Source organism: Camelus ferus, chromosome 5, assembly GCF_009834535.1.
Source record: "Camelus ferus isolate YT-003-E chromosome 5, BCGSAC_Cfer_1.0, whole genome shotgun sequence".
NCBI classification, from domain to species: domain Eukaryota; kingdom Metazoa; phylum Chordata; class Mammalia; order Artiodactyla; family Camelidae; genus Camelus; species Camelus ferus.
The window spans coordinates 44,089,979-44,115,810 of NC_045700.1; the positions used below are offsets into that span (position 1 = coordinate 44,089,979).

At 33.1% G+C, this 25,832-nt stretch overlaps 1 protein-coding gene and 1 pseudogene across 1 annotated transcript in view; one reads left to right on the forward strand and one right to left on the reverse strand.

Annotated features, from left to right (window-relative positions):
- Positions 1-25,832, forward strand: part of UBR3 (ubiquitin protein ligase E3 component n-recognin 3) — a 185,355-nt gene that overhangs the window by 5,219 nt on the left and 154,304 nt on the right. Inside the window, 2 exon segments of the mRNA XM_032479658.1 lie at positions 20,180-20,319; positions 23,249-23,407. Coding sequence (XP_032335549.1) covers positions 20,180-20,319; positions 23,249-23,407 — 299 coding nt within the window.
- Positions 2,047-2,491, reverse strand: LOC116663658 (annotated as a pseudogene).

Here is a 25,832-nt window from a genome sequence, read left to right on the forward strand (position 1 = left end):
TCACATCTTAGCCAGTATATATGGTTTATCAGTTTTTCTGATCTTTGTTAATTTGATGAGTGAAAAGTGATATTTCATTTTATCTGTTATCCCTTCCCCCACTGCCCTTATATCCCAAACTGGAGTATTTTGAAGCAAATCAGATATAATTTATAATTCAATTAATAAATTTTTGAATATGTATCTCTGTAAAGAGATGTGAACTCCTTAAAAAAAAATAACCCAAATGTCCGTTGACAGATGAATGAATAAACACAAGGTGGCATATACATAAGACAGAATATTATTCAGCTTTTACAAAGAATGAAATTCAGACACATGCTGCAGTATGGACACACGCTACAACCTTGAATTCGTTAAACTAAGTGAAATAAGCCTGACATAAAAAGACAAATACTGTATAATTCTATTTATGTGAAGTACCTGTAAGAGTCTAATTCACAGAGACAGAAAGTAGACTTGGTGGTTTTGGAGGACAGGGAGGGTGGAGGGGTGGAGGGGTAGAGGGGTGGAGTGGTGGAGGGGTGGAGGGGTGGGGGAAGGTAGGGGCAGGGCATGGAAAGTTATTGTTGAAGTAGAGGGTAGAGTTTCAATTTAGGAAGATAAAAATGTTCTTGTGATAGATGGTAGTGATGGTTGCACAACATTGTGAATGTCCTTAATGCCACTGAACTGTACAGTTAAAAATGCTTAAAATGATAAATTTTATGTTGCATATTTTATCACAAGTAAAAGAACAACTATAGTACCATTACTACACCTAAAATATTCACAATTACTTCATAATATCTTCAAATATCCAGTAAGTCAGGAATTTCCCACTCGTCTCATAAATGATTTCTTAGTGTTGTTTAAGGATTATGATCCAAACAAGGTCCTAATGTTGTATTTGGTTTCATATCTCTTAAGATTGTTAATCTATAGTCTTCCGCCCTCCCTTCTTTTTTCCTTCTCTGCAGTGTATTAGTTGAAGAAACCTGAATTCTGAGTTTTACTGATTACATCTCTGTGATATTTAACTTATTCCTCTACCCTTTAAACTAGTAGTTGAATCTGGAGTCTTGATCAAATTTTAGGTTCTATTTGTTGTTTTTTTTTTGAGGTGGGGGGGCAAGAAAATTTTATAACTTTTTGTACTAGGAGCCACAGAATGTCTCCTTGTCTCTTCTTTTGTAAATGTTAGGTTGATCAGTAGGTTCAGGTTTGTCAGCCCAATCCGTTTGTTATAAAATTCCCTCTCATGTTAAAAATTTTAGTAGTTATTGCTTATCACTGTCTAGATCCATTATTTTATTAGGGGTTGCAAAATGGTGATATTCTTCTAGTTTTCTTCAGTATTTTTACTGAAATTCCTGTGTGCGTGTTTTACTTTTAGATTTACTTTTATACATTTACTTAAATGTACTTTTACCACATTTAAATAATATATATAATTGTTTTAGTGTGAACATCTTACATGGGTCATTTCACATTATATTAGTCCTTTTGCTGCTTGCCTTTTCCACTTACCATGTTGCTAATGTAGACTAGTTCATTCATTTCTAACTACTATTAAACATTCTACAGTATTATTAAACCATAGTTTTATCTGTTTCATTGCTGAGAGACAGTTAGATGCTTTACACTTTTCACTAGTTTTCAGAGGGCTGCAGTGGCACATCCTTGCATGTGTCTCCTTGTATAGATAAACTTGACTTTTTTAGAATAGATTCCTAGGGGAGGAATTACTGGGTCATAGAGTGTGCTATTCTTCAGCATTACTAGATAGTTAAGAATTACCTTCCATTGGTTTATCCACTTTATTCCCAATTACACATCCAGCAGGAATTTGAGTTTCTGTTTTTCCTACTTATCAAAACTTGGAGAGATATATACACACATATATATGTATATAATATATGTGTATTATATATACATTATATATGATATATCTGATTTTTTGCCAATTTGTTGGATATAAGTTTATTTAAAAATTTTGCGTTTTCCTGACTGTCATAGAATTGAACATATTTTCATATGTTTTTAAGCCATTTGGTTTCTTTTTAGTTTTTTTTTTTTAGTTTGGATATCATTAGTTTATTGTAAAAGAGAGACATAGAAATTATTTACATGATGAAAAGATTTCAGAACTTCAGTGGAATGGGCATTTGACGGCAAATGATGCCATTTCAATAGTGACATTTCAGTCTACATATTTTCCGAGAATGTCACCATCTCTAAATAAGAAATAATCCTTGTCATCTAGAACTACTTTGGTGCCTCCATATTCTGGGAGAAGTACTTTATCTCCAACTTTCTCACTAACTGGTTGAATCTCTCCACCCTTTCCTTTAGAGCCCAATCCAACAGCTACTACTGTTGCTTGCAATACTTTTCTTTGAGATTTTTCTGGAAGCATAATGCCTTCTTTGGTTACAGTTTTGGCTGCACTCCTTTCAACTAACACATGGTCAAAGATGGGGAGAAACTTTCTAAATGCCTATCCTGCCATGACTCCGGTCTCCGCAGCTCGTACTCTCACCTCCCGCCGCTGCCGCAAGGAGAAACGTCCCCCATTTGGTTTCTTTTATGAACTGCTGGCTCATATTTTTTTTGCCTATTTTCTGCTGAGTTTTTTGTTTTATCTTACTGAGTTTTCATACTATATATGCTAGATACTGATCTTTGATTATATGGATTCCTAATTTCATTTTTTGGTATGTGTCTTCTCACTTGTAATAAATACCTAATAGTGTTGTAAAAGGCTTTAAATGAAAATATAGTTTTTCTGTTATAGTTTGCATTATATGTGTCTTTTTAAAACAATCCTCTCTAATTTGGTTTAAAAATGCTTATTAGTTTTTTCCTAAAAGATTTAAAGTTCTTGATTTCATATTTTGGTTTTTAGTCCATTTATTTTTATGTATAATGTGAGATTGAGATCTAATTTTATCTTTTTATTTATTATTATTATTTTAAAAAATTTTATCTTTTTAAATATGAGGATCCAGTTGTTCTGGCACCATTTATTAAAGTCATTTTTTCCTTCCATTGATCTACAGTGCCATTTATTAATTTCCTGTGTATACGCTATATTCTCTGAGGTATTGGTATGCAACAATATCATACTATTTTCATTATTATAACATTAGAATAAATCTTAATATGACAGGATTTCCTTTACTATTATTCTTCAAAAGAATCTTGGCTATACATGGTCCCTTGCTTTTTCATTTGAATTTCAGGGTTAGCTTGTCAAGTTCTGTGGAAAACTCCTATTAGATATTTATTAGAATCACATTAAAATTGAGGACATTGCAGAAGGAGCTCTATAAGGGTATTCACTATAATACTGTTTGAAATAGGAAAAAAATTAGAAACAAAGAGATTAAACTGTGGTTTAATCATGCAGTGAGATACTTTCAGTATAACACATATGTCATCATCTTTATATTAATAAGTCTGCTATCCCTGAGAGTAGTGTAAATTATTTTTTATTTCACTAAAGTAACTTCCTCTGTAAATTGTTTATCTTTTTAAGATTTGTTCCCAGATACCTTATTTTTGTTTCTACTATAAATGGTATCATTTTAAAAATTATTTTTCTAATTCCTTGTTTATTGCTTTTTCCCAGTATTTTATATTATAAAAATTTTCAAATGCTATTTTTTTATATTGATCAAACAATCTTCTGAAGTCTCTTCTAATAGCTAATCTGTACTTTTTCTTATTAATGAGTCCTGTTGTATGTCAGGAATTTACGTATATCTAATTTAACATTCTCGACAAGCCTTAGGGGTTGATGTTATCATCTGCATAAGTACAATACAGTTTCAGGGAAGCAACATGACCAGTCACACAGCTGTTATTCACACCCGTTTCTGTCCATATCCCAATCCTGTGTTCTTAGCTCCAATGCCTTCTGTTGATACTGCATTCTAGTGAAAGATACAGAAAACTTTACAAAGAATTTGATTTTGATCTGGAAGGATACTGGGAGTTGAAGGAGGATACTTTGGATTGAAGGAACAGAAAATACAAAGTTTCACAGGCATAAAGGAACATGATGTAGTCAGGTACTAGAGTGATTTTCACCTTCACTTTTAACTGGGTTGAGAATTTTTGGTTGACATTTGTTTCCCTTACACTTTTTTTGGGGGAGGGGAGGTAATTAGGTTTATTTACCTTACACTTTGAAGGAATTTTTGCATTGTCTTCTGGTCTTCATTCTTGAGAAGTCATGTTTGATCTAATTATTCTTTGGTAAGTAGTCTACCTTTACTAATTGGTTGCTTTTAAGATTTGCTTTTTGGTGATCTGTAGTTTCACTGTGATGTGTCTAGGTGTGGCTTTATTTGTTGGGTTGGTTCTAGGTGAGGATTTGTGTGTCTCATCACTTCTGGAAATTCTCAGCCATTGCCCCTTTGAATTTCAAGTCTCTCCCATTCTTTATTTTCTGTTGTGGATATTTGTTGGATCTTCTCATTCTGTCTTGTAAATAGAGCTTACTCATTTTCTATCCATGTATCTTTTTCTTTTTTTTCCTGAATTGGGGGGTGATTTCCTCAGATGTGTCTTCTAGATAATTCCTTCTTCAGTTCTGTCTAATCTGCTGTCTAGCTCGTCTATTAGGTTTTAAATTTGAGTGAATGTATATTTCATTTCTAGAAAAATCTTTAAGGAAAACTTTACAGAGAATTTGGGTTTGATCTAGAAGGAGATTGGGATTTGTTTTCTAAGCCATCACAAACATCTTTGACCCAGTGCCAATCTTAAAAATTGATTTTTAGTTTGGGGAGTTCCAAAACCACACGAGTAATGTAAGTTTTAATCCCAAACTTGCATGAAGCCTAGATTTGGGATATTGACTTCTTAAGGGAATTTTAAGCCTTGTCCGCTGCTCAGGTAGAGACAACACTGCCTATAATTCTATTGGAAGAGGTGGGGTAAATCTAATGGAATATATTCTTTGGAAATCTAACCTGTAATAATGCAAATAATTTCCTAGAATACTGGTTTTTAAGGATATATTGTTATAATTCTGATTTATTCACTATGATATTTTCATTATCAGAAAACTCCAGTTAGCTTATGAGTCATCTCTAGAGAACACCCATTTTTTGACAGGGGTCCTTTGAAATTGGTTTTGCTAATTTTCAGTTTAGAATTTGTGAGAACGTATCTGTGTATAAGGCCATGTTTTGGTTGCCCTTCCCAACATTTGTTGTCTTTTTGTTCTTGGGTAAATCACTTAATTTTCCTAGGCTGTAGTTTTTCTCACATGTAAAATGGGGATGGTATTTGACTGCTTACTTCAATTTTTTTTAACTAAATGAGACACTACACACATAAATAGAGTGATATTATTCCAATTTTATATGATGATTGCCCAGGACTATGAAACATATTGGCACGCTATATTAATATTCCTTTATACTGGTGCTCTTGTAGACAGAACTGTAAGAAGCAAAACCTTTTATCCATTGGATTTGAATGCTTGACCAAGGGAATTGCTTATGATTTTCAGGGCATTTTTTTTGGAATACTTTTATTGAGACATAATTGATTTACAAGAAGTTACACACATTCAAAGTACATTAAGTTTTCATATATATATGCGCTTGTAAAACTGTTATCACAATCAAGATGGTAACCATAGCAAGCACCCCCCAAAATGTCCTTGTGCCTTTTGTAATCCCTGTCTTTTGCCTTTTTTTGTGCCCCTTTCCCCAGGGGCCACTGATCTACATTCTGTTGCTATAATTTGTATTTCTAGAACTTTATATAAATGGAATCATAGTGTGTGTGTGTGCGTGTATGTATATATTTTTTCTCTGCTTTCACTCAGCATAATTATTTTGAGATTCATTAATGTTTTTATGTGTCAATAGTTCATTCCTTTTTTTGGTTTATTAGCTTGTTATTACCATGTTATTTTATTGATTGTTTTATGGCTTACAGCGTATATCTTTAACTTAGCACAGTCTTATCTTCAGTTATATTATACTACTTTATGTATAGTATAAGAATTTTATAATAGTTTGTTTCTGTTTTTCTCTTTCAGCTTTTATCCTATTGGTATTATATGTTTTATTTTCACATATATCATAAACCCATGGACATATTGTTGTTATTTTTATTTAAACATCAATAATTTCTAAACGTGATTTAAATAATAATTTAAAAAATCTTACCCATCTAGTTACAATTTCCAGTTTTCTTTGTACGTTTGTGTAGGTCCATGTTTCCACTTGGTATCATTTGCCTTATGCCCAATGACTTCCTATAATATATCTTATAGTACAGGTTTGCTAGCGATGGATTTTTTGGGGGGGGGGTATGTCTGAAAATGTCTTTACTTTTTTTTTTTTTTTTTTTTTTGCCTTCGTTTTTGAAAGATAATTTCTCTGGGTTAAGGATTCTAGAACTTTAAAGATATGCTAGTGTCTTCTTACTTGCATTGTTTCCAAGGGGAAATCTGCCATCTTCCTTTCCTTTCTTCTTCTGTACCTAACCTGTCTTTTTGTGTGACTGCCTTTTAGATTTTCTCCTTTTTTTTTTTTTGGCAATTTGATTATGCTTTTGAACAATTTGACTATGATGTGCCTCAGTGTAGTTTTTTTTTTCTCCCATGTTTTTTGTGCTTGGGTTTGTTGAGCTTCTTTGACCTTTGGTTTATAATGTTAATCAAATTTGGAAAACATTTGAACATTATTTCTTCATATTTTTTTTACCTTCTCCTAGTTTTGGGGACTCTAGTTATATGCATGTGAGGCTGCTTGAAGCTTAACTCACTACTTTTTCTCTTTTTTTTTTTTTCTCATTGTCTTTTATTTTTGCTGGTTTCTGTTTCTGTATCTTCAGGATCACTAATCTTTTCTTCTGCCCTGTCTAGTCTGTTAATCCAACCCATTTTATTTTTTATATCAGATATTGTAGTTTAATGCCTAGAAATTCAATTTTTTAATATCTTCCATATTTCTACCTAACTTTCAAACATATGGAATATTGTTATAATGTCTTTTAATATTTATTTCTGCTAATTTAACATCTGTGTTAATTCAAGATGACTTTTGATTGATTGTTCTCCTCATTATAGATTATTTTCTCCTGCTTCTTTATATTCCATACATTGGATGCCTGACACTTAATTTTACCTTTTTGGGTGCTTGATATTTTTTCTATTTCTGAATATTTTTGAACTTCATTTTGACATATAGGTAGTTTTTTGGAAATAGTTTGATTCTTTCAGGTCTTACTTCATGATTTGTTAAATGGGTGAGGAGAATTGCTCAGTCTAGGGCTAATTATTTCCCATTACTAAAGGAGATCAAAGATCAAAGACCTACCCCACTATGAAGGGAAGGTACCTAATGTCTCATGAAATATGAGTTTGTCCAGGCTGGCTGATGGAACAGCATTCTTGGTCTTATATGTGTCAGCATTCTTGGTCTTTTATGCGAATATGTATTGTATTCTAATTTTGTCATTTTTTTTTTTCTTGGCCTGGCCTTGGATAGTTTCTTCATTCTTATGTGCTGATCTGTACTCCGATGAATACTCAGGGTACCCTATATAGATTCTGGAATTATTTTTCTGTGGAATTCTTTTCTCTTTGGAACTCTGTTCTATGAACTTTAGCTGCATTTATTTTCCTAGACTCTCAGTTCTGTCTCTTCCCTCAACTCAGAAAGTTGGCCTGGCTTCATTGATTCTCTTTCCTTGTATTGTGGCCTTGAAACTCTCAAGGCAGAAAGCTGTGACACTTATAGGGTTCACTTCATTTGCTTCCTATCTGTTAGATGTCCTTGTCCATGATTGCCTGATGTCCAATGTCTTGAAAACCTTTGATTCATAATTTTATCTGGGTTTGTGTGTGTGTGTATGTGTGTGTGTGTGTGTGTGTGTGTGGTTATTTTGGATGAGGGGATTAATCTAGTGCTTTTTAGTTTATCTTGGGCTGTGTTGGAAAAGCATTGACATGCAAATTTCAGGTTATTTTCCATTATATGTTATTGCAAGATACTGAATGTAGTTTCCTGTGCTATATCAAGTATCTTGGGAAATACTTGATTACTGATTCAATCTCTTATTATTGGTCTGTTCAGATTTTCTATTTCATCATTGATTCATTCTTCATAGATTGTACGTTTCTGGGAATTTATTCATTTCTTGTAGGTTGTCCAACTTGTTTACCTACAGTTGTTCATAGTAATCTCTTATAATTCTTTATATTTCTGTAGTAGCAGTTGTAATTTTTCCTATTTCATTAACAGTTTTATTAATTTGAGTCATCTTTTTCTTCTTGTCCAGCTAAAGACTTGTCGTTTTTGTTTATTAAAAAAAAAACTTCATAGTTTTGTTGATCTTTTCTGTTGTTTTTCCATTCTCTGCTTCATTTATTTTTGCTGTGTTTTTTTTTCTTCCTTTTGTTAACTTTGGGCTTAGTTCTTTTTCTAGTTCTATAAGATGTCAGATTGTTTATTTGAGATCTTTCTTTTTTCTTAAAGTAGACATTTATAGCTATAAATTTCCTTTTAGAGCATCTTTCTCTTCAGCCTGTAGGTTTGTTTTGTTTTGTTTACTTTTACATTTGCTTCAAGATTAAAATTTTTTTTCCTTTTGATTTGTTTTGGTTGTTTACGAATGTATTAATTTTCACATATTTGTGAGTAACCTAGTCTTCCTCCTCTTAATTGGTTTTTAGTTTCATACCAATGTGTTTAGAAAAAGATACTTGATATAATTTCAGTCTTTTTGAATTTGTTATAACTTGTATTTTGGCCTAACATATGATCTTTCCTGGAGAATGTTCCGTTTCATTCTTGAGAAGCATATGTATTCTGCTGCTGTTGGATGGACTGTTTTGCATGTGTCTCTTAGGTTTATTTGGTGTTGTTCAGATCTGCTGTTTCCTTGTTAATTTCCTGTAGGGATCTATCTGTTGTTGAGAGTGGAGTATTGTAGTCCCCTACTATTGTATTTGTTTATTTCTCCTTTCAGTTCTGTTAGTGTTTGTTTTATATATTTAAGTGCTCTGATGGGGGGGTATTGTGCATAATTATTTACAATTGTTATATCCTCTTGATGAATTGATCCCTTTGTCATTATGTAATTTGTTCTTTGTCTCTTTTCACTATTTTTGACTTAAAGTTTCTTTTGTCTGATATAAGTACAGCCACTCTTGCTCTCTTTAGGTTACAATTTGCTTGAAATCTTTTTCCGTCCCTTCACTTTCAGCCTATAGGAGTCCATAAAACTAAAGTGAGCCTCTTTAAGGCAGCATATTGTTGGATCTTTTTTGTTTTCAGTCTTTGTCTTCTTTGTTGTCTTTTTTTCCCCCATCTTTCTCTTCCTCCTTTTCTTCTCCCTTCACCTTTCCTTCCCTCTTCATTTTCTCCTTCTCCTTCCCCCTCCCCTCTCCTTTCTCCTTCCCCTTCTCCTCCTCTTCTTCCTTCCCTCTCCCCACTTTAGCCTATGCCTTATGATTTGGAGAATTTAATTTACTTACATTTAGAGTATTTTTTGATAGGTAAGGACTTACTATTGCCAGTTTTTAAATTGTTTTCTGGCTGCCTCACCCCCGTATTTTTTTTTTTTTTTTTTTTTTTTTTACTTTCTTTAAAGCCTTTACTTTTGAGACATGACAGGAAAATCTTACAGGAACACATTGAAAATACAGATCACAGTTGAAGGCGAAGGCAATCCAATCAGAACACTTTTTACTCCTGTCAGCTAATGCTGCAGCTGAAGTTCTGAGTAGGACATTTCTGAAGAGCACCATTGCTGGGCATAGTATTCTAGGTGGGCAGTTTATTCTCTCAATATTTTGAATATATCATCCCACTTTCTCCTGTATTGTGAGATTTCTGTTGAGAAATCCACCTGTAGACTTACGGGGGCTCTCTTGTGTGATGATTCACTTTTCTCTTGCAGCTTTCAAATTTCTCTGTTTGTCTTTGACTTCTGATAACTTAGTCATAGTGTGTCTCAGTGTAGCCCTTTTGGGGCTCAACCTATTTAGGAACTTTAGGGCCTCATGAATCTGGATGTTCATTTATTTCCCCAATTTCAGAAGTTTTCAGCCATTATATCTTTAAGTAGACTTTTAGCCCCCTTCTCTCTCTTCTTCTTTTTTTTTTCTTTTTTTTAAACTTTTTTTTATTGAGTTATAGTCATTTTTACAATGTTGTGTCTCTTCTCCTTTTTTGATTTTCATAATGTGTACATTGTTTTTTTGACTGTTGTCCCATAAGTCCTGTAGGCTTTCTTCACTCATTCTCATTTCTTTTTCTTTTTGCTATTCTGACTGGATAATTTCTAATGACTTGTCTTTGAATTCACACATTCTTTATGCTGCTTGAAGTCTGCTATTGCAGTTTTGTGTTGAAATTTTCAGTTCAGTCATTGTATTCTTCAGCTCTAGAATTTTTGTTTATTTTTGAAAATGGTTTCTATATCTTTTTGAACTCATTTTATTCATGTATTTTCCCCCTATTTTCACTTAATTGTTTGTGGGTTTTTTTTTTTTTTTTCTTTTTAGATGAAGGCACTGGGAATTGAACCCAGGACCTTGTGCGTGCTAAATAAGCATGTGCTTCTACCGTGGAGCTATGCCCTCCACCTAGCCCCCTGTTTGTTCATGTTTTCATAGTTGACAAAACTTCTTTATGAGTATCATTTTGTATTCCTTGTTATCCATTTCATAGATCTCCATTTCTTCAGGATCAGTTATTTAATTTCCTTCAGTGGTGTCAGGCTTACTTGATTTCTTTGTAATCCTTCTCTCCTTGTGTTGGCATCTGTGCATTTGAGGAAGTGGTCTCCTCAGGTTCACTTTGGCAGGGAAAGACCTTCAGTCAGCCCAGCTTGGGATTCTGGATGGGCCAGCTGGTAGTGTACATTGGCAGGCAGCATTTGCTTTCAGGGTGTCTAGTGAAGTAGGGCCACTGCTAATGCTTTGAGGTTGGAAGGGGCCCGCTGGCTAGGTTCTGTGGTCAGATGAATCTGCTGATTGGGCTCTCTAGATAGGTGGAGCTGCTGACATAATTACCTATGGTTGGGCAGGGAGACAGCCTGTGCTCCCTGGCCAGGTGCCAGTCGATGTTTCCCACTGGGTCCGATTTTTTGAATTAGCCCTGGTTTTGATATTCTCTTTGGTTGATTCCTCAAACCATTGAAAGCCAAGGGAGTTATAATATTTTTTTTATATTTTGGCTAGCCAACATCTTCTAGCTTATCTCTTTTATCTGGACACTATATGAAAATTCTTTCTTTGACTGTGGTTTGAGAAAATATCTTCATAGGTATGGTGGAAAAGAGTTCCAGATTCTATTAGGCAATCCTGACTCTAATCTCCCATGAATTGAGTCAAATGGATGTGCATTTATACTTTTGATAGTCCTCATAGTTGGTTTGTTAATTTAAACTCTCTTCAGGAGTACAGTGAGAATATCCATCACTTTACTATCTGGCCAGGACAGTATGTCATCAAACTTTTGGCCTTTTCAAATGTAATAGGTACAAAAAAGTTGTCCCAAGTAATTTTATTTATTTTTTGGTCCTTGTATTATTTATAGGTGTGTAATTTAATTTCCAAATTTTGGGGAATTTTTTAGAAATGTCTGTTACTGCATCCTATTTTAATTCCTTTGTGGTCTGAGAACATGCTTTGTGTAATGTCAGTTTAAAATGCTTCACTCCCACAAAATTGATAAGATCCATATATTTTTTTTTGATATTTTCTTCTTGTTAGGATTGCCTTCAGTCTCTGGTCACTAATTTCAGTGCTGGCCATGAGGCTGGCTTCATTGTTGTTTAGGCAAACATGTCTTACTGAGGGAGTGTAGTAGTCTGATTGCTGCTATAACATAGTACCACAGACTGGTGGGCTTAAACAACAGAAATTTGTTTCTGGAGGCTGGATCAAGATGCTAGCAGGTTTGGCTTCTCCTGAGGCCTCTCTCCTTGGTCTTCAGATGGTTACTTTCTCTCTGTGTCTTCACATGTTCTTCCTTCTGTGTGCGTGTATCTCTGGTGTCTTTCTTGTGTAAGGACGCCAGTTCTATTGGACTAGGGCCCCACCCTGTGACCTTATGTAACTTTAATTGCCTCTTCAAAGGCCCTGTTTCTAAATACAGTCACATCACTGGGAGTTAGGACTTCAGTGTGTGATTGAATATATGAATGAACTCAATTCAGTTCATAATGAGAGTGGGTTGGGGAGTGGGTATATACATTAGAAAGATGTGTCTTGTGTTAGTCCTATGCGACATAGTCAATGTATATGTTGATATATGTACACAAATGTATAAATGATTATTTGAAAATATTATCTGTATATTTAAGTTGATTATATAATTTTGTAAGTTAATAATATCTCTTTTCTTCTTAAAAATCATACAAGAAATTTATTGAGACATGTTTTATGATCAGTGGAATGAGTGTTCAGCTGTTTTAGGATGTAGTGTTCTATTATTGCCAATTAGGTCTAGTTGGTTGATAGTATTTTTAGTAGTTACCTGCTGCTGTGTAACAAATCACTCCCAAACTGAGTAGCTTAAAATGACAAACATTTATTATCTTATTACTTTTTGTGTCCCAAAGATTCTGAAGTGCCTTAGGTGAGTGGTTATGGCAGAGTCTCTCATGAGGTTGTGGTCAAGATCTTGGCTAAGGTTACAGTATTCTGAAGGCTTATTGGGATGACAGGATCCACTTCCAAGATGGGTCACTCACATGGCTGTTAATAGGAAGGTCAGTTTCTTGAAATGTGGGCTTATCATATGGCTGCTTGTAAAACTTACTTAAATATTTTTTATAATACAAGTGTGATAACAATGGATTCTTCTAGATTTTGTGTAAAAAGTTTTTGTTTATCAGTTTTGAATGATATTTAAGAATTCTAGATATACAGGTTTGTTTTCCTTTAACACTAATTATGTTTCTCCATCTGTTCTGGATTGTGTGGTTTCTAATGAAAAGTCTACTCTCTTTTGTATCTTGGTTGCTCTGTACATAATGGATCATTTTCTGGTTGCTTTGAAGATTTTCTTGCTGTCACTGGTTTTCAGCAATTTGATTATGATGTGACTTGGTATGGCTTAAAATTTTTTTATAACGCTTGAAAGTTTTTGAGTTCTTACATCTGATTTTATGGTTTCAGCAAATTTGGAAAGATTGCAACCATTCTTCACATATTTGTTCTGTCTCCCCTTTTACCCTTTTTGGGATTTCAGTGTAATGCAATATTGCTTGTTATTATCCCACACCTCACTGAGGCTGTGTTCTTTTTCTCAGTCTCTGAGCTTTATTTTGGCTAAGTTTTTTATTGCTTTGTCAGTAAATTACTGATCTTTTCTTTCTAGTGTTTAATCTGTTATCCTAACAAGTGTATTTTTTGTTTCTGATGTTGTATTTTTTGTCTGTAGAAGTTTGATGTGGGTCTTACTTATTTATTATCATGATACAAGATGTGAGGAGATTCTCCCCAAACTTGGCTGGTTATTCAGTTATCTCAATACCATTTCTCTGAATGAGCCATGTTTCCTTCATAGATTTGAAATCTGCCTTTGTTGAGTTAAATTCCACATGTGTTTGAGTCTATTTCTGGACTCACAATAATTAATCTGTCCATTGATACGTCTTTTCATGAACCATTACTACATTGTTTTCTTTCTGCCTTCAAGCATCCAATTTATAATTTATTTACTATCTTAATAATTAAATATATTTACATCTTTAATTTTATGTTCAAATCTTCTGATCTTAAATGCCTTCTCTAGTTGAATTTAGAACTTTTAAAATCTTCATAAATATTTTACTTTTGATTTTCTAGGCCCCAATAAATATTATTAAATTTGTATAGATAGAATTTAAAATGTTCCCTTTTATTTCTTAACTATCCATGTAATCTAACAATTTTAGACATGAGATAAATTTATATCTTAATCAAACCATCCATATTAGAGAAGTGGAAATGTATATCTAGAGCAATGATGCAAGAAACTCCCCTTTTTTACTCTATAGTTTATTTAATTGCATTTATCATTATGTCTGTCTCTACTCTCTAGAATGTAAGCTTCCTAAAGGCTGGATACAACACTGTCTTGATTATTTTAACTGTAAAATAAGTTTTAATATCTGATAAAACTGCTCTATTTTCATTGTTGTTATTTTATTCCTTATTGACATTTTTACTGGGGTCATATTAAATACATGGATTAGTAGGAAACTATATATCTTTATGATATGCCTTTTGTGATCTTCAGGAGTCTTAATTTGATTAGTTAGGTATATCATTTAGTGTTTCTGATACTCCCCTATCTGTAGAGTGAAGAGAACAGATTATTTCAGGAGCTTTTAATTTGGGATGTGTGACTCTCCAGGAATCTTTATGAATTACCTTAAATTATATGCAAAATCATGTATATGTATGTTATTTGTGCTAAGTTGGGAATGGAATGTATGTGCTGCAGGCTAATTTTTAAGGGAGTTTATCTCACATGCTTTTCTAATTTTTGAAATATGTGGTTGAGTTATTTCAGTTGGCCTCTCCTTTCCCTTCTACCTACAACCAAATCTCAGTAATCTGCAAATGGACAACCTGAATCATCTGTTTCTTTTTCTTTCTTCCCTTCTTTCTGTCCTATCCCCTCCCCTCCTGTCCTATCCAGCCCCCTCTCTTTCTCTCACAATATGGGAACTCTGCTTTTAGTCATTTAAATTCTATATCTAAGGAATCACAGTGAGGGTTTCTGGGATGCTGGTAATGTTTTGTTGCTTGATCTGGTGGGTGCTTACATGGGTGTGTTCAGTTTGTGATACTTTATTGAGCTGCATACTTGAGTTTTGGGCAATTTTCTGTCAGTTATACTTCAATGAAAAATTTTAAAAAGTTGGTGTAAAATAAAATTTGGAGAGATCATTTTATCAACTGTTTCTGTAGTTCTGTTTGACCATTCTGTTTATTGCCATAACATCCTCCTTCTCTAAGGAATATTTAACTTTCTTAATCATTCAAAATCATTGGGTTCCTTGAAAAAAGTATCTGTGACCTGTGAACTACTAATGTAAACACATTACTTCCTGCCGTTTTTTCCTTTGGAGCCATGCTAGTTGTCTAAAAAGCCCTCTTTCTGTTCTTTTGAGGAGTACCTGTGTTTATGCAGTTGCTTTTGTCATACCTCTTGGCAATATGCTCTACCCACTGAACTTTGCCTGCTTAGCCTAGCTGCTTCATTTCATTCGTCTGTAGCCTAAATATCACCTTTAAGAAAGGCCTTCTGTGACAAACCCAATGTAAAGCAGCCTAATGGACACATTCTTTAAATTATGCTGTGATATTATTTTGTAGAACTTATTATTCGTATTTATTTTTTGTTTCTCTCTCCTCTGCACTGCTTCCCCTCCCCCCACAATAGTTAGCTTCATGAGAGCAAGGCCCCTGTAGTCCTAAGGCCTAAGTGCCAGGCATATAGTGGTTCTTAAAAACGTATTTGAAAAATTGGGATTTTTAAATGAGTTTCTGTTTTTTCTGTAATTGGATGCCCTTGAAATAATTTTTTAGAGTTCTGCTATTGAATTGAGTCCTTTTTTCCCCCAGATTTTTAAAAAATTGAGTTATAGTCAGTTTACAATATTGTATCAATTTCCAGTGTACAGCACAATTCTTCAGCCATACATGAATACACATATATTCATTTTCATATTCTTTTTCATCATGAGTGAATTAAGTCTTTGTTTCACCAAGCCTTTATTGAGCACTTCCTATGTAATATGTAAGATGCTTTAGGTTCCACACTATTTCTCAGCCTAAAATACAAAAACCAAGTTTGTTTGTCAGTCTTACAGTATTTTATAGTTAATTCCTGTAACCCCAGTCCCTAGGTTGCTTAGACCATTCTTGCTGTTTCTTCGACTTAGTTCCAGGTTGAAATGTCATTTCTTGAAGCCATGTGACACTGTGTTCAAGTAGCTCTTTTGAATTCATTTCTTTCCTACACAGAAAGTGTCTAAGAGAGCTTATTGTGCCCTCGTTTATCCAGTCCTTTCTATCTTCCTGCTTTTTCATCTGTTAAGCCTTTCATTACATTCTTTAGTCTTTGTGCCCCAGTATTTTTTTCCTTTCTTCTCTTCTGGCTTTCATCTGTTTTCTTTCCTTCACATTTATGCTTGAAGGCACTTGAGTTAAATTATCTTAGATCACCACTGGTTTTCTAACCTGTTACACAGGCCAGATTCTTTTATTTTTTATTTTAATTTTAATCATTAAAACCTTTTAAAATAGAACAGTAGGGTTTTTAAAGTTTCTTTGCTTTACTTAGATTTTGTGTACCCCATCTGAAAGACGTTCTTAAATTCATATTTCCCTTTAATAAAGGTTTGGACTTTAAGGTGTAATACTTCCTAACCTTTTTCATAATGTGATAAACATGGAAATGATATTTGGATCAGACACAGAGGGAACTGAGGAGGCTGCTCAGACCCTGCCTGTCTGCCTGCCTGAGAACTGAGGAAATTCATATCTCTACACTGTAATCTAAAGACCTGACATTTGGAAGCTCTGCCTTAAGGGTGGATAGACTTCAGTAGTGTGTGAACACTCTGAATGTTTTATTTTCTGTTTGTATATATATATTTTTAAGAAAGAGCTATAACTTTCATTAGATTCTGAAAGGAGTCCATGAGCCAAAAAAGGTTAAGAATTAATGAATTTATGTTCAAACTGTGAAACAAAAGCCAAATGAATAGCATAATTTATTGCTTGTTTGTTTTTGGAGTATGTTTTTCTCTTTTAATTACAAAGTTATACATATGTTTGTTATACAGTATTCAAACTTCATAGGTAGAATTAATGTAGAAAGTAAAATTATGCTGTATCTTACTTTCAGTTAATTTCCACCAAATTTGGTATACATTTCTCTAAATATTTTTCTCCTTACATATATTAACATTTTCTTTCCTATTCTTTGTCCAAAAATTTTATTTATAAAAGAGATTATAATGTATAGATGATATGTAATTGCTTTCTCACTTGTTTTAGACATAGTTCTACTTCAGCACTTATTGATCTACCTCATTCTTTTTAACAAAATGCAAAGTGTTTTATTATCTACCTTAATTTGGTTAATCTTCATTCTATTACTGAACGCATGAGTTGTTTCTAACTTTTTTGCATTGCCAACTGTGGTGCAATGAACATCTCTGTAAATATATTCTTGCAAACTTTAGGAATATTTCTATATAATAAATTCCTAGAAATAGAAATGCTAAGCTAGGGTTATGAACACTTAAAGTTTTAATAGATATTGTCAAAATGTCACACAAAACTGGATCTATTTACACTTCCATGTATATGATAACAAAAATTTCTGAGCATGCTTTACAACAATGAATTATTAAAGTGAATCTTCCCTAATCTGCAAGATGAAAAAACATTTTTGTGTTATCAAAATTTTCAACCATACACAAAGTAGAAGACAACAGAACATTGAACCTCCATATACCCAACACTGAACTCAACATTTATCAAGATTTCTGCCACATTTGCCTCTTTTTTCTCTTTTGTTGGTGTATTTTGACACAAATCCCAAACACGTGAGCTCTCCTTGATGTTCTTCAGTACTCATCTTTAACCAATAGGAATAATTCCTTTCTTTAACCTTTTTTTAAGCTTTTTAGTACAGAAAATTTCAAACGTATTTAAAAGAAATGAGTTAACCCAATTAGTTTGCCTTTTTATTAGGAAAAAACTCCTTTGGTAACATTTTTTATTTAAAGACCAATTAAAACTACATTCTTTTGACTTGGTGCCTTAATAATCTGAAAGGAGTGGTACATTATTGGCTTTGATATTGGCCCATATTCTGCTTAATGGATGTAATGTAACAAAACCCCTTCTCAGTCTCCCAGTTTCAACAGTTAGCAGCTCACGCTGGGTTTGGTATACTCCCACTTACTTCCCTTCACTCTTGAAGCAAGTCCCATACATTGTAGCATTTCATTTGTAAATATTTATATAGAGATATCTAAAAGATAAGACTTTGCTTTTCAGTGATAACCACAATGCCATTGTCATACCTGCAAAAAAATAATTCCTTAATATTATCAAATATCCATGAACATTTTCTTACATAACCACAATGCTATTATCTTGCCTAATAAAATTATTTAATGAAATAGTACCCAGTTCTTAATTGTACTTCTCCGATTGTCTAAAGAATGCTTTTCTTTAAGTTGGTTTGTTAGAATCAGTTCACATATTATATGTGGTTATTGGGTCTCTCAGGCCTCTTTAATGAGCAACCCTTCTACCTCCTTTTTCTCTCTGCCACTGACAGGTTGCAGAAACTTGAGTCAGTTGTCCTGTATAATGTTCTACATTCATGATTTGTCTAATCGCTTTTTTGTTGTGGTGTTATTTAACTTGTTCCTTTATCTCATATGTTTCTTATAAATGGAAGTTAGCTCTAGAGACTTGATGTCATTCAAGTTCAACTTGTTGGGTAAAAACTATAAATGGTACTGTATGCTTCACAAGCATCACAGCATCTGAATTTTTTTCACTTCTGGTGATACTAAGATTGGTAGGATGTAACAGTCTGATATCTAAGTGGAAAATTTCCCCTGAAGCCTTCCTTTCATGGCTCGATTGCATAGGTCAGTTATTTCAGTAGGTATCACACATGGTGATTTTCCTAATTACTCTTTTTTATTTTAACAAACTTCATTGCTCTGATTTTTAGGGAACTTGAGCATCTTTTCATGTTTGTTGGTCATTCACTTTTTTTGTGAATTGTTCATGATTTTTCTATTGAATTGTTTTCTTTTCTTAATCCACTTTCAAGAGTTCACAAATCATAGATATTAATCTTTTATCTGTTTTATCAGTTGTAAACATTTTTTCTGGTTTGTGTTTGTTTACTGCATAGAAGCTTTTGATTTATGTAGCCAATTTTTATCTTTCTTTTATAGCTCTTGTTTTCAAATCTTACCCACTTAGACTGCTGTACCTTGAGATACTTTAGGGGAATAGTTTATTTTCTTCCTGGTAACTTTTTTCACATTTGATTTTTGATCTGTGTGGGATATATTTTGTATATGGTGTAAAATAAGGATCAAATTTGTTTCCTGTATGTTATCAATTGTCCTATGGCAATTTATTAAAAGTCTTCTACCCCTCCACATTGACTGAAATGCCACATTTATTATATTAAATTCACAAATTTACATAGGCTGTTTCTAGACTCCATTGTGGTCCGTTGATGTTATCACAATATCACAGAGTTTTAATTATATTTGCTTTGTACTGTGTTTTAAAGTCTAGGTCACTATCATAAATTTTTTTTTTAAATTTACTGATTTTTTAAATACATATGTTCTTCCATTTGAACTTTAGAATTGGTTTGTGGTTAGTCCTGTTGGGATTTAAATATAATGGCATTGAGTTTGGTGGAATTGACTTTTCTTAAATAATAAAAGTCTTTTTCCATTTGGGAATTGTAGTTTTTCTTTATTCAGATCTTTTATGTTTTTCAGCTAAAAGTGATTCCTTTACTCATCGTAGCAAGTTTGATTCTAAGTATGTTGTATGTTTAGTGTGGTTATTTTGTGTTTGGTCACAAAATATGTTATTTGTAATTAATTTGGATTCTGCATATAAAATAGTTTGCTTCATTTTTACTCACATATACCAATCATATTTTAAAGTAAGCACAAACAAGATTAGAAGGAATATCTATACTTAAGTATGTAAAATTTTCAAATAAGCTTTAAGTATTTATATCACATATCTATTAATGCAATAAGTTTGAAATAGTTAAGGAGAGGAAAATGCAGATTCTTCGAAAATGAACAATTTATACTTAATGGCTTATAAAGGGTAAAAGTAGTAATGTAGTACTTGAAAGTAACAAATTGCAGTTAAAAAATATAAACCTTGTAATGAGATTTTCTTTTTGTATTCTAGTTGGACTTTAGTATGGCCTTTTATTAGGAAAAAGTCTTCCTCAGTGCCTTTTTTTTTTAAAGACCAATTAAAACTATATTCTTTTAACTTGGTGCCTTAAAAGTCTTAAGGGAGTAATATATTGGCTTTGGTATTGGCCCACATTCTCTTTATGAATACTGAAAATAGAAGTCATACATTCTTGGCAGATTAGATGTCACTGTTAATTTTCTTTTCTCTTTCATATTACAGGTTTTGCAAAAGGCATCAAATTAAATCAAGTTCAAATATTCCCTGTGTCCCCAAAGACTTACTGATGATGTCTGAATTTGTTCTTCCAAGATTTATTTTTTGCCTTATTCAATATTTAAGAGAAGGCTATAATGAACCAGGTATGTTTAATCCACTTTTCATTAGTACTCAAATTTTAAAGTTCCCAGTGAACAAAGTTTAGCATTAATAATGAGGTGAATTTTTTCAGAGATCATTTTGTTTACTTAATATTTTTTATGCAATGACTGTGAAATACAGAGACTAAATAAAAACACACTAAATATCAATTATATAATCGCATAGATACTTTGTAGTAGACATAGTTTGGCAGTCTCTGCTCCTGGGATCAGACTTACTTGATCAAACTTACTTGGCCTTTTGCAGATGAGGAAATAATCATTTTATGGGGTTAAAGTGACTTTATTTGTGATTATATTATGATAGAGAGCAGAATTAAGAAGGCCTGGAAATGTTTGACTTTAACTTAGATTTTTAGAAGATAAACTACTATTTTACCAATTTCTTTCCCTCCCTTGCCCTACTTTCCTACCCTCTCTGTCTCTCTGTCTCTCTTTTGTAGAGGTCTGTGTATTTTTATTCCCCACCATATATAACAACTTGTGAGAGGGTCAAATTGCCAAATTGCTCACTCTCACATTACTAGTATAATGTATTGGTGTAGGCATCCTGACGGTATTGGAAAGAGAAAAGAAACATGCAAATTAAAGCTATTCTTCTTACCATTTAAGATTTAGTCACAGTCTTGATTAATATGCTTTAGTTAAGTATTTTGGATTTAGATATTGTCTGTTAAAGTTCTCAGACTGACATTGTGAATTTCAGATATCAATTAGTGGTATGAAACAAATTTATTAACTTTTTGTGATATCTTTTACCTTTCTAATGATGCTTTTGTTTTTATCATTTAAGGGACTGCATTTTTATTACTTTTGTAGGTTTTAAATTATTTAATACTATAAATAATCTTAAATCCAATTTGCAATTATGGCACATATTTTTATCTTCTGTTTATCCTCCATCCTAAACATTTGAAAAAAAACTTCATCGTTTCTAAAACTACCATGTTATCTGCATAGTGAGCAAATATATGCTTCCTTGTTTATACACTTCAAGCAAAATGTACTATCTTTTGTCAAGTATTTCTACTCCTCTTGGAGTATATGTCTTCAAATATAGAAAGAAATATTTTGACTTAATCCCAAAGTACTCTTTCTTTGGAGTAAAGGAACTGGAGATCGACTGGGTTATTGAACTTGTCTTCCATCTTATTTCTCATGTACTAGTTAACAGACTTTTGGGGAATTTACATATTATATTATGAGTGTCCTATTTTAGAAAAGTAATAGGTAGAAATTATTTATTATGAGATCCTTAAAGCTTACCATTAGTTTAATCAAAGAGCAGTTCACACTAGGGTATATTATATTAATATTTTCCTTTGGTGACATTTAGCAGTTATACAAGGTGGATGACATGAGTACATAGCTTTGATAACTATCTGTTACCATTAGCTGAAAGCATAAAGGAATGAATGGAAGCATTTTTTTTTTTGTCTTATGATGATCTTCATGAACTTAGGTTCATGAAATTTTCCTCTCTGTATTACCACTTGTGGTCAACATTAATTTCTTTTGTCTATGCAAAAATAAATGACTGCATTACTTTGTGTAGAGATCACTGTTTAAAATTAAAGAAAGGACTTGAAATCATCTAATCTGAGGTAATGGAAGCTCAGATAATTTTGTAGTTTGACAGTTACCTTGAGTTCTATTTCTCATTTCACCCTACCATCCTTAGACCAGTGTCAGAGCTTGTGTTAGAGCTTTTGGAAACAAAGAAAAATGTTAATTAAATATCTGCTATGTTACTACGTGTATCATTTGGGAGACTATAAAGAGGAATTTTGGTTTTTCACTGAGAAAGTAAGGTTTTTTGGTTTGGATCCCAGGACTCAAGAGTTATCTAGAATTTCATTCACAGATTATCTTTGAACTAGGCTGTGAGTTCCTTGCAGGTAGGAACTGTATCTTATTTAGTTTTGCTTCTCAATGCCTATCATATTATACATTATACATGGTGAATAAATGTTGAATGAAATTGATGTCCCTTTTCTTCGATATGCAGGCCCCCTATTAGCTCCCTTATATGATTCTTCTTTTAACCAGTTATGGCTAAGCTCTAAATCTCTCTATTCACTTCTTCCTTTTAGACCTCAATTTCTCTAAAACGTCTTTTTTTCTTTGCCTCTTAAATATTCTTCTTCAGTTGCTGCCCAAGTTTCTTCTCTCTTCTTCCGCTAGCAATATCTTGCCTGGTATTTTAGAACTGTTTTAGTAAAAACATCCATATTTATGAAAACAAGTTATTTTTCATTTTATTTGCTTTGACCTTCAACTAACATGAGTCTCTATTTTTAGAATATGAGAGGATGGGTTATTTGCTACACAGGTTTAAATTTAGAGGTGACATAATTTTGTTCTGATATTCTTATATTACTCTTAATATATTTGATTTCTGCCATGTTTTATTTTAGGGGGTAATCTTAATTTTTTTCCTAAACACTGTCTAATTTTGAATTAACCTTATGATTACATGTATATATCTGGAAGTACAGGACCCTCAAATTGAATACTTCTTACACAAGCTAGGTGCTTAAAACCTTATCAAGTCAGCGTTTTTCCCTGTCACCATTTTCTCAGAGGACTGAATTCCTGAACAAGTCTGCTGCCCTAGGCTGGGTGTGTGGGTGGAGGGATGCCTGCTTTCTAAACAGAGTTCTTATGTTAACTTTAAAAAAAAAATTAAAAAAAATTTTTTTTCCTCAGTAGAAACACTGGGAATTGAACCCAGGACCTTGTGCATGCCAAGCATGTGCTCTATCACTGACCTATATCTCTACCTGCCTTATTTTAACTTTTTGATTACAAAGGACTTAGACTGTCATCTAAGTCATTATAATTAAAAAAATATATAAAATATTGTTTCTTAGCAAAATATTTTAAAGAAAGTTAATTATATGTTTTTTAGCAGCTGATGTACCATCAGAAAAAGACCTTAACAAAGTCCTTCAGCTTTTGGAACCTCAAATTTCCTTTTTAGAAGATCTGACTAAAATGGGAGGAGCAATGCGGTCTGTTCTTACTCAGGTTTTGACAAACCAACAAAACTACAAAGATCTGACTTCTGGTGAGTAAAATGTTAGAAGAGAAGAAAGTTAAAATTTACTTACATTACTATAATTATAAGAAATTGTGTATTTTAGAACTTAAAAGTAAAATGTAGATTTTTTTTTAATAGACTGTGAAAGCTTTAAGTTATTAAGAATACTTCTTATTTTATCAATGGAGAAACTGAACCTCATAAAAATTAAATGACCACTTCAAAAACCTCACAACTAACTTATTTTAGAGTCGGGACTAGAACCCAGGTCTCCTAAGTTTGGTGTGATGTATTCATAATTATAATCCATCTCCTCTTCTCCAAACAGTAACAACAATCACTTCTCTGTCTTCATTTTTGGTATTCTAAACTTTTGTGTTGTGTGGCTTAGGATTTTATAGTAATGTAGAATTTAAGTTACAAAACTCAGAATTGTTGAGTATGTTTGTACATCATATACTGTTATATAAAATACTTTAGTTTTTACACCTTTGGTTTAGCTAAGTTCAAATTTACAGTGTGATAAATATATCGATTGTTTTAAAATCTTTTCATAAATATTTTAAAGTGTTCTTTTTGCTGCCTCATGAACAGCATGTTTTAGGAATTGAAGTTTATCATCTTTCTTTACAGTGGTAAATTCTTACGTGTATTGTTACCCATGTGTTAGAGATAGTCTTACCTGATGTATTTATTTCTTTACCAAATACTTATTAAGGAACCACTGTGTGCTTGGCTTTGGGCTAGGTGTTAGAGCTTGGGATGGGTAAGGTGAGTAATAAACCAGGTATTCCTATCCCTGCCATTTTAAAGCTTATGGTCTAGTGAGTGAGGTGACATTAACAAAATCCCCAAACCAAAAAATTGTATAATTATAAACTGTAGTAAATACTGTGATAGGATAAGACAAGTGTTTCTGAAAGGGAGACCTGATTCCACTGATGGAGAATGTGGGGAAGCTTCACTGAGGAAGTGACGTTTAAAGTAAAACCTAACGCTTGAGAGAAAATCATTTAGCTAGAGGGAGAGGTGAGTTCTGTGGTGATGCATTTTCTGCTTCTGACTACTGGACTAGCCCTTATGTCATAAATAACATAAAACTGGAAAAAAATGTGAGGCAGCTGTTTTCGGACATTGGACAACAGGCAACACAAGACTGTAAACCTTTGAGAGAAAGGAAAAGCATGAGATGAGCCTCACGATTCTCTGACTCTCTATCTGGGGACAACTTCCTGAGTGTAGTGCAGAGGGCTGGCACTGAAGCAGAGCATGATAGTCCAGCTGAGCTAAGGAGGCAGAGATCACAGTTTACGGCAGCTGAAGCAGTTTGAGACTGGAATCTTTGGGGCAGAATACCAAGGGGTAGTGGAACAGATGTATGAGGGACTCCTGAAAGTGTTTGACTGAGGGCTGAGATGCACATGTACAGGATGAGACTACCTCAGGCTCACTAGAGAGTGCTATGGGGTTACTGATGTGGGATTAAGAGCAGATATTAGAGATAAATAAAACAGAGATATTAGAGGCTAGGCAGTGTTGGAAGACATTGGAGTTTCAGCTCAAGCAGACTGGAGAGACCTTATTAATACCCTAGGCATCAAGCTGAGACAGCAAAAATCCAAACCTTAGAGTAAGTTCTACTCAGGGTTAGCCTTAGTGAAGCCTAGAATTTGGAGACTATTCCTGTCATTTTACAGAGTCTTTTAAGAACTTTAGGCTTTCCATAAATCTACCCCTTACAAAGTATAAGATGAAGCCTTTATGCGTTCTAGGTGATCAGGCTGTTCATTGAATGTCCTCTTAGAATTAAAATTAATACTCTTCAAAGAAAGAAAACAGAATCCAGGATCTTTGATAATGTGTCATTAGAACGTCCAGTATACAATAAAAACTATTTGACATGCAGGAATATAAGAAATTATGAACTATAACCAAGGAAAGGGACAGTAATAGAATTTGAGCTTGAAATGGCCTAGAAGTTGTATTTAGCAGATTAAGACATTAAAGCAACTATTATAAGTATGTTCAAGAAATTAAAGAAAAATCTGTTTAGATAATTAAAGGAAAATATGGTGTTAATGAGTGAAGAGATAAGGAATCTTACTGAAGAAATATAAAAAATGAAAAAAGAAATTCTGGAGCTGAAAACTATTGCAGAGTGCAGTAATTGAATTGACAAATTCATTGAATGGGCTTAGCAGCAGATTGAAGAGGTTAAAAGAATGACAGTGAATTTGAAGACAGATTAATTAGATTATTCAGTCTAGAGAATAAGAAAATCACAAGAGTCTCAGGGACCTAGTAGAATCAGTTGATCTAACATACATGTAATTAGAATACCAGGAGGAGAGGAAAGTAGGGATGGGGCAGAAAAAACATTTGAACAAAATCATGACTAAAACCCTCCAAACTGGGTGAAAAACATTGATTTATAGATCTAGGATGCTTAATG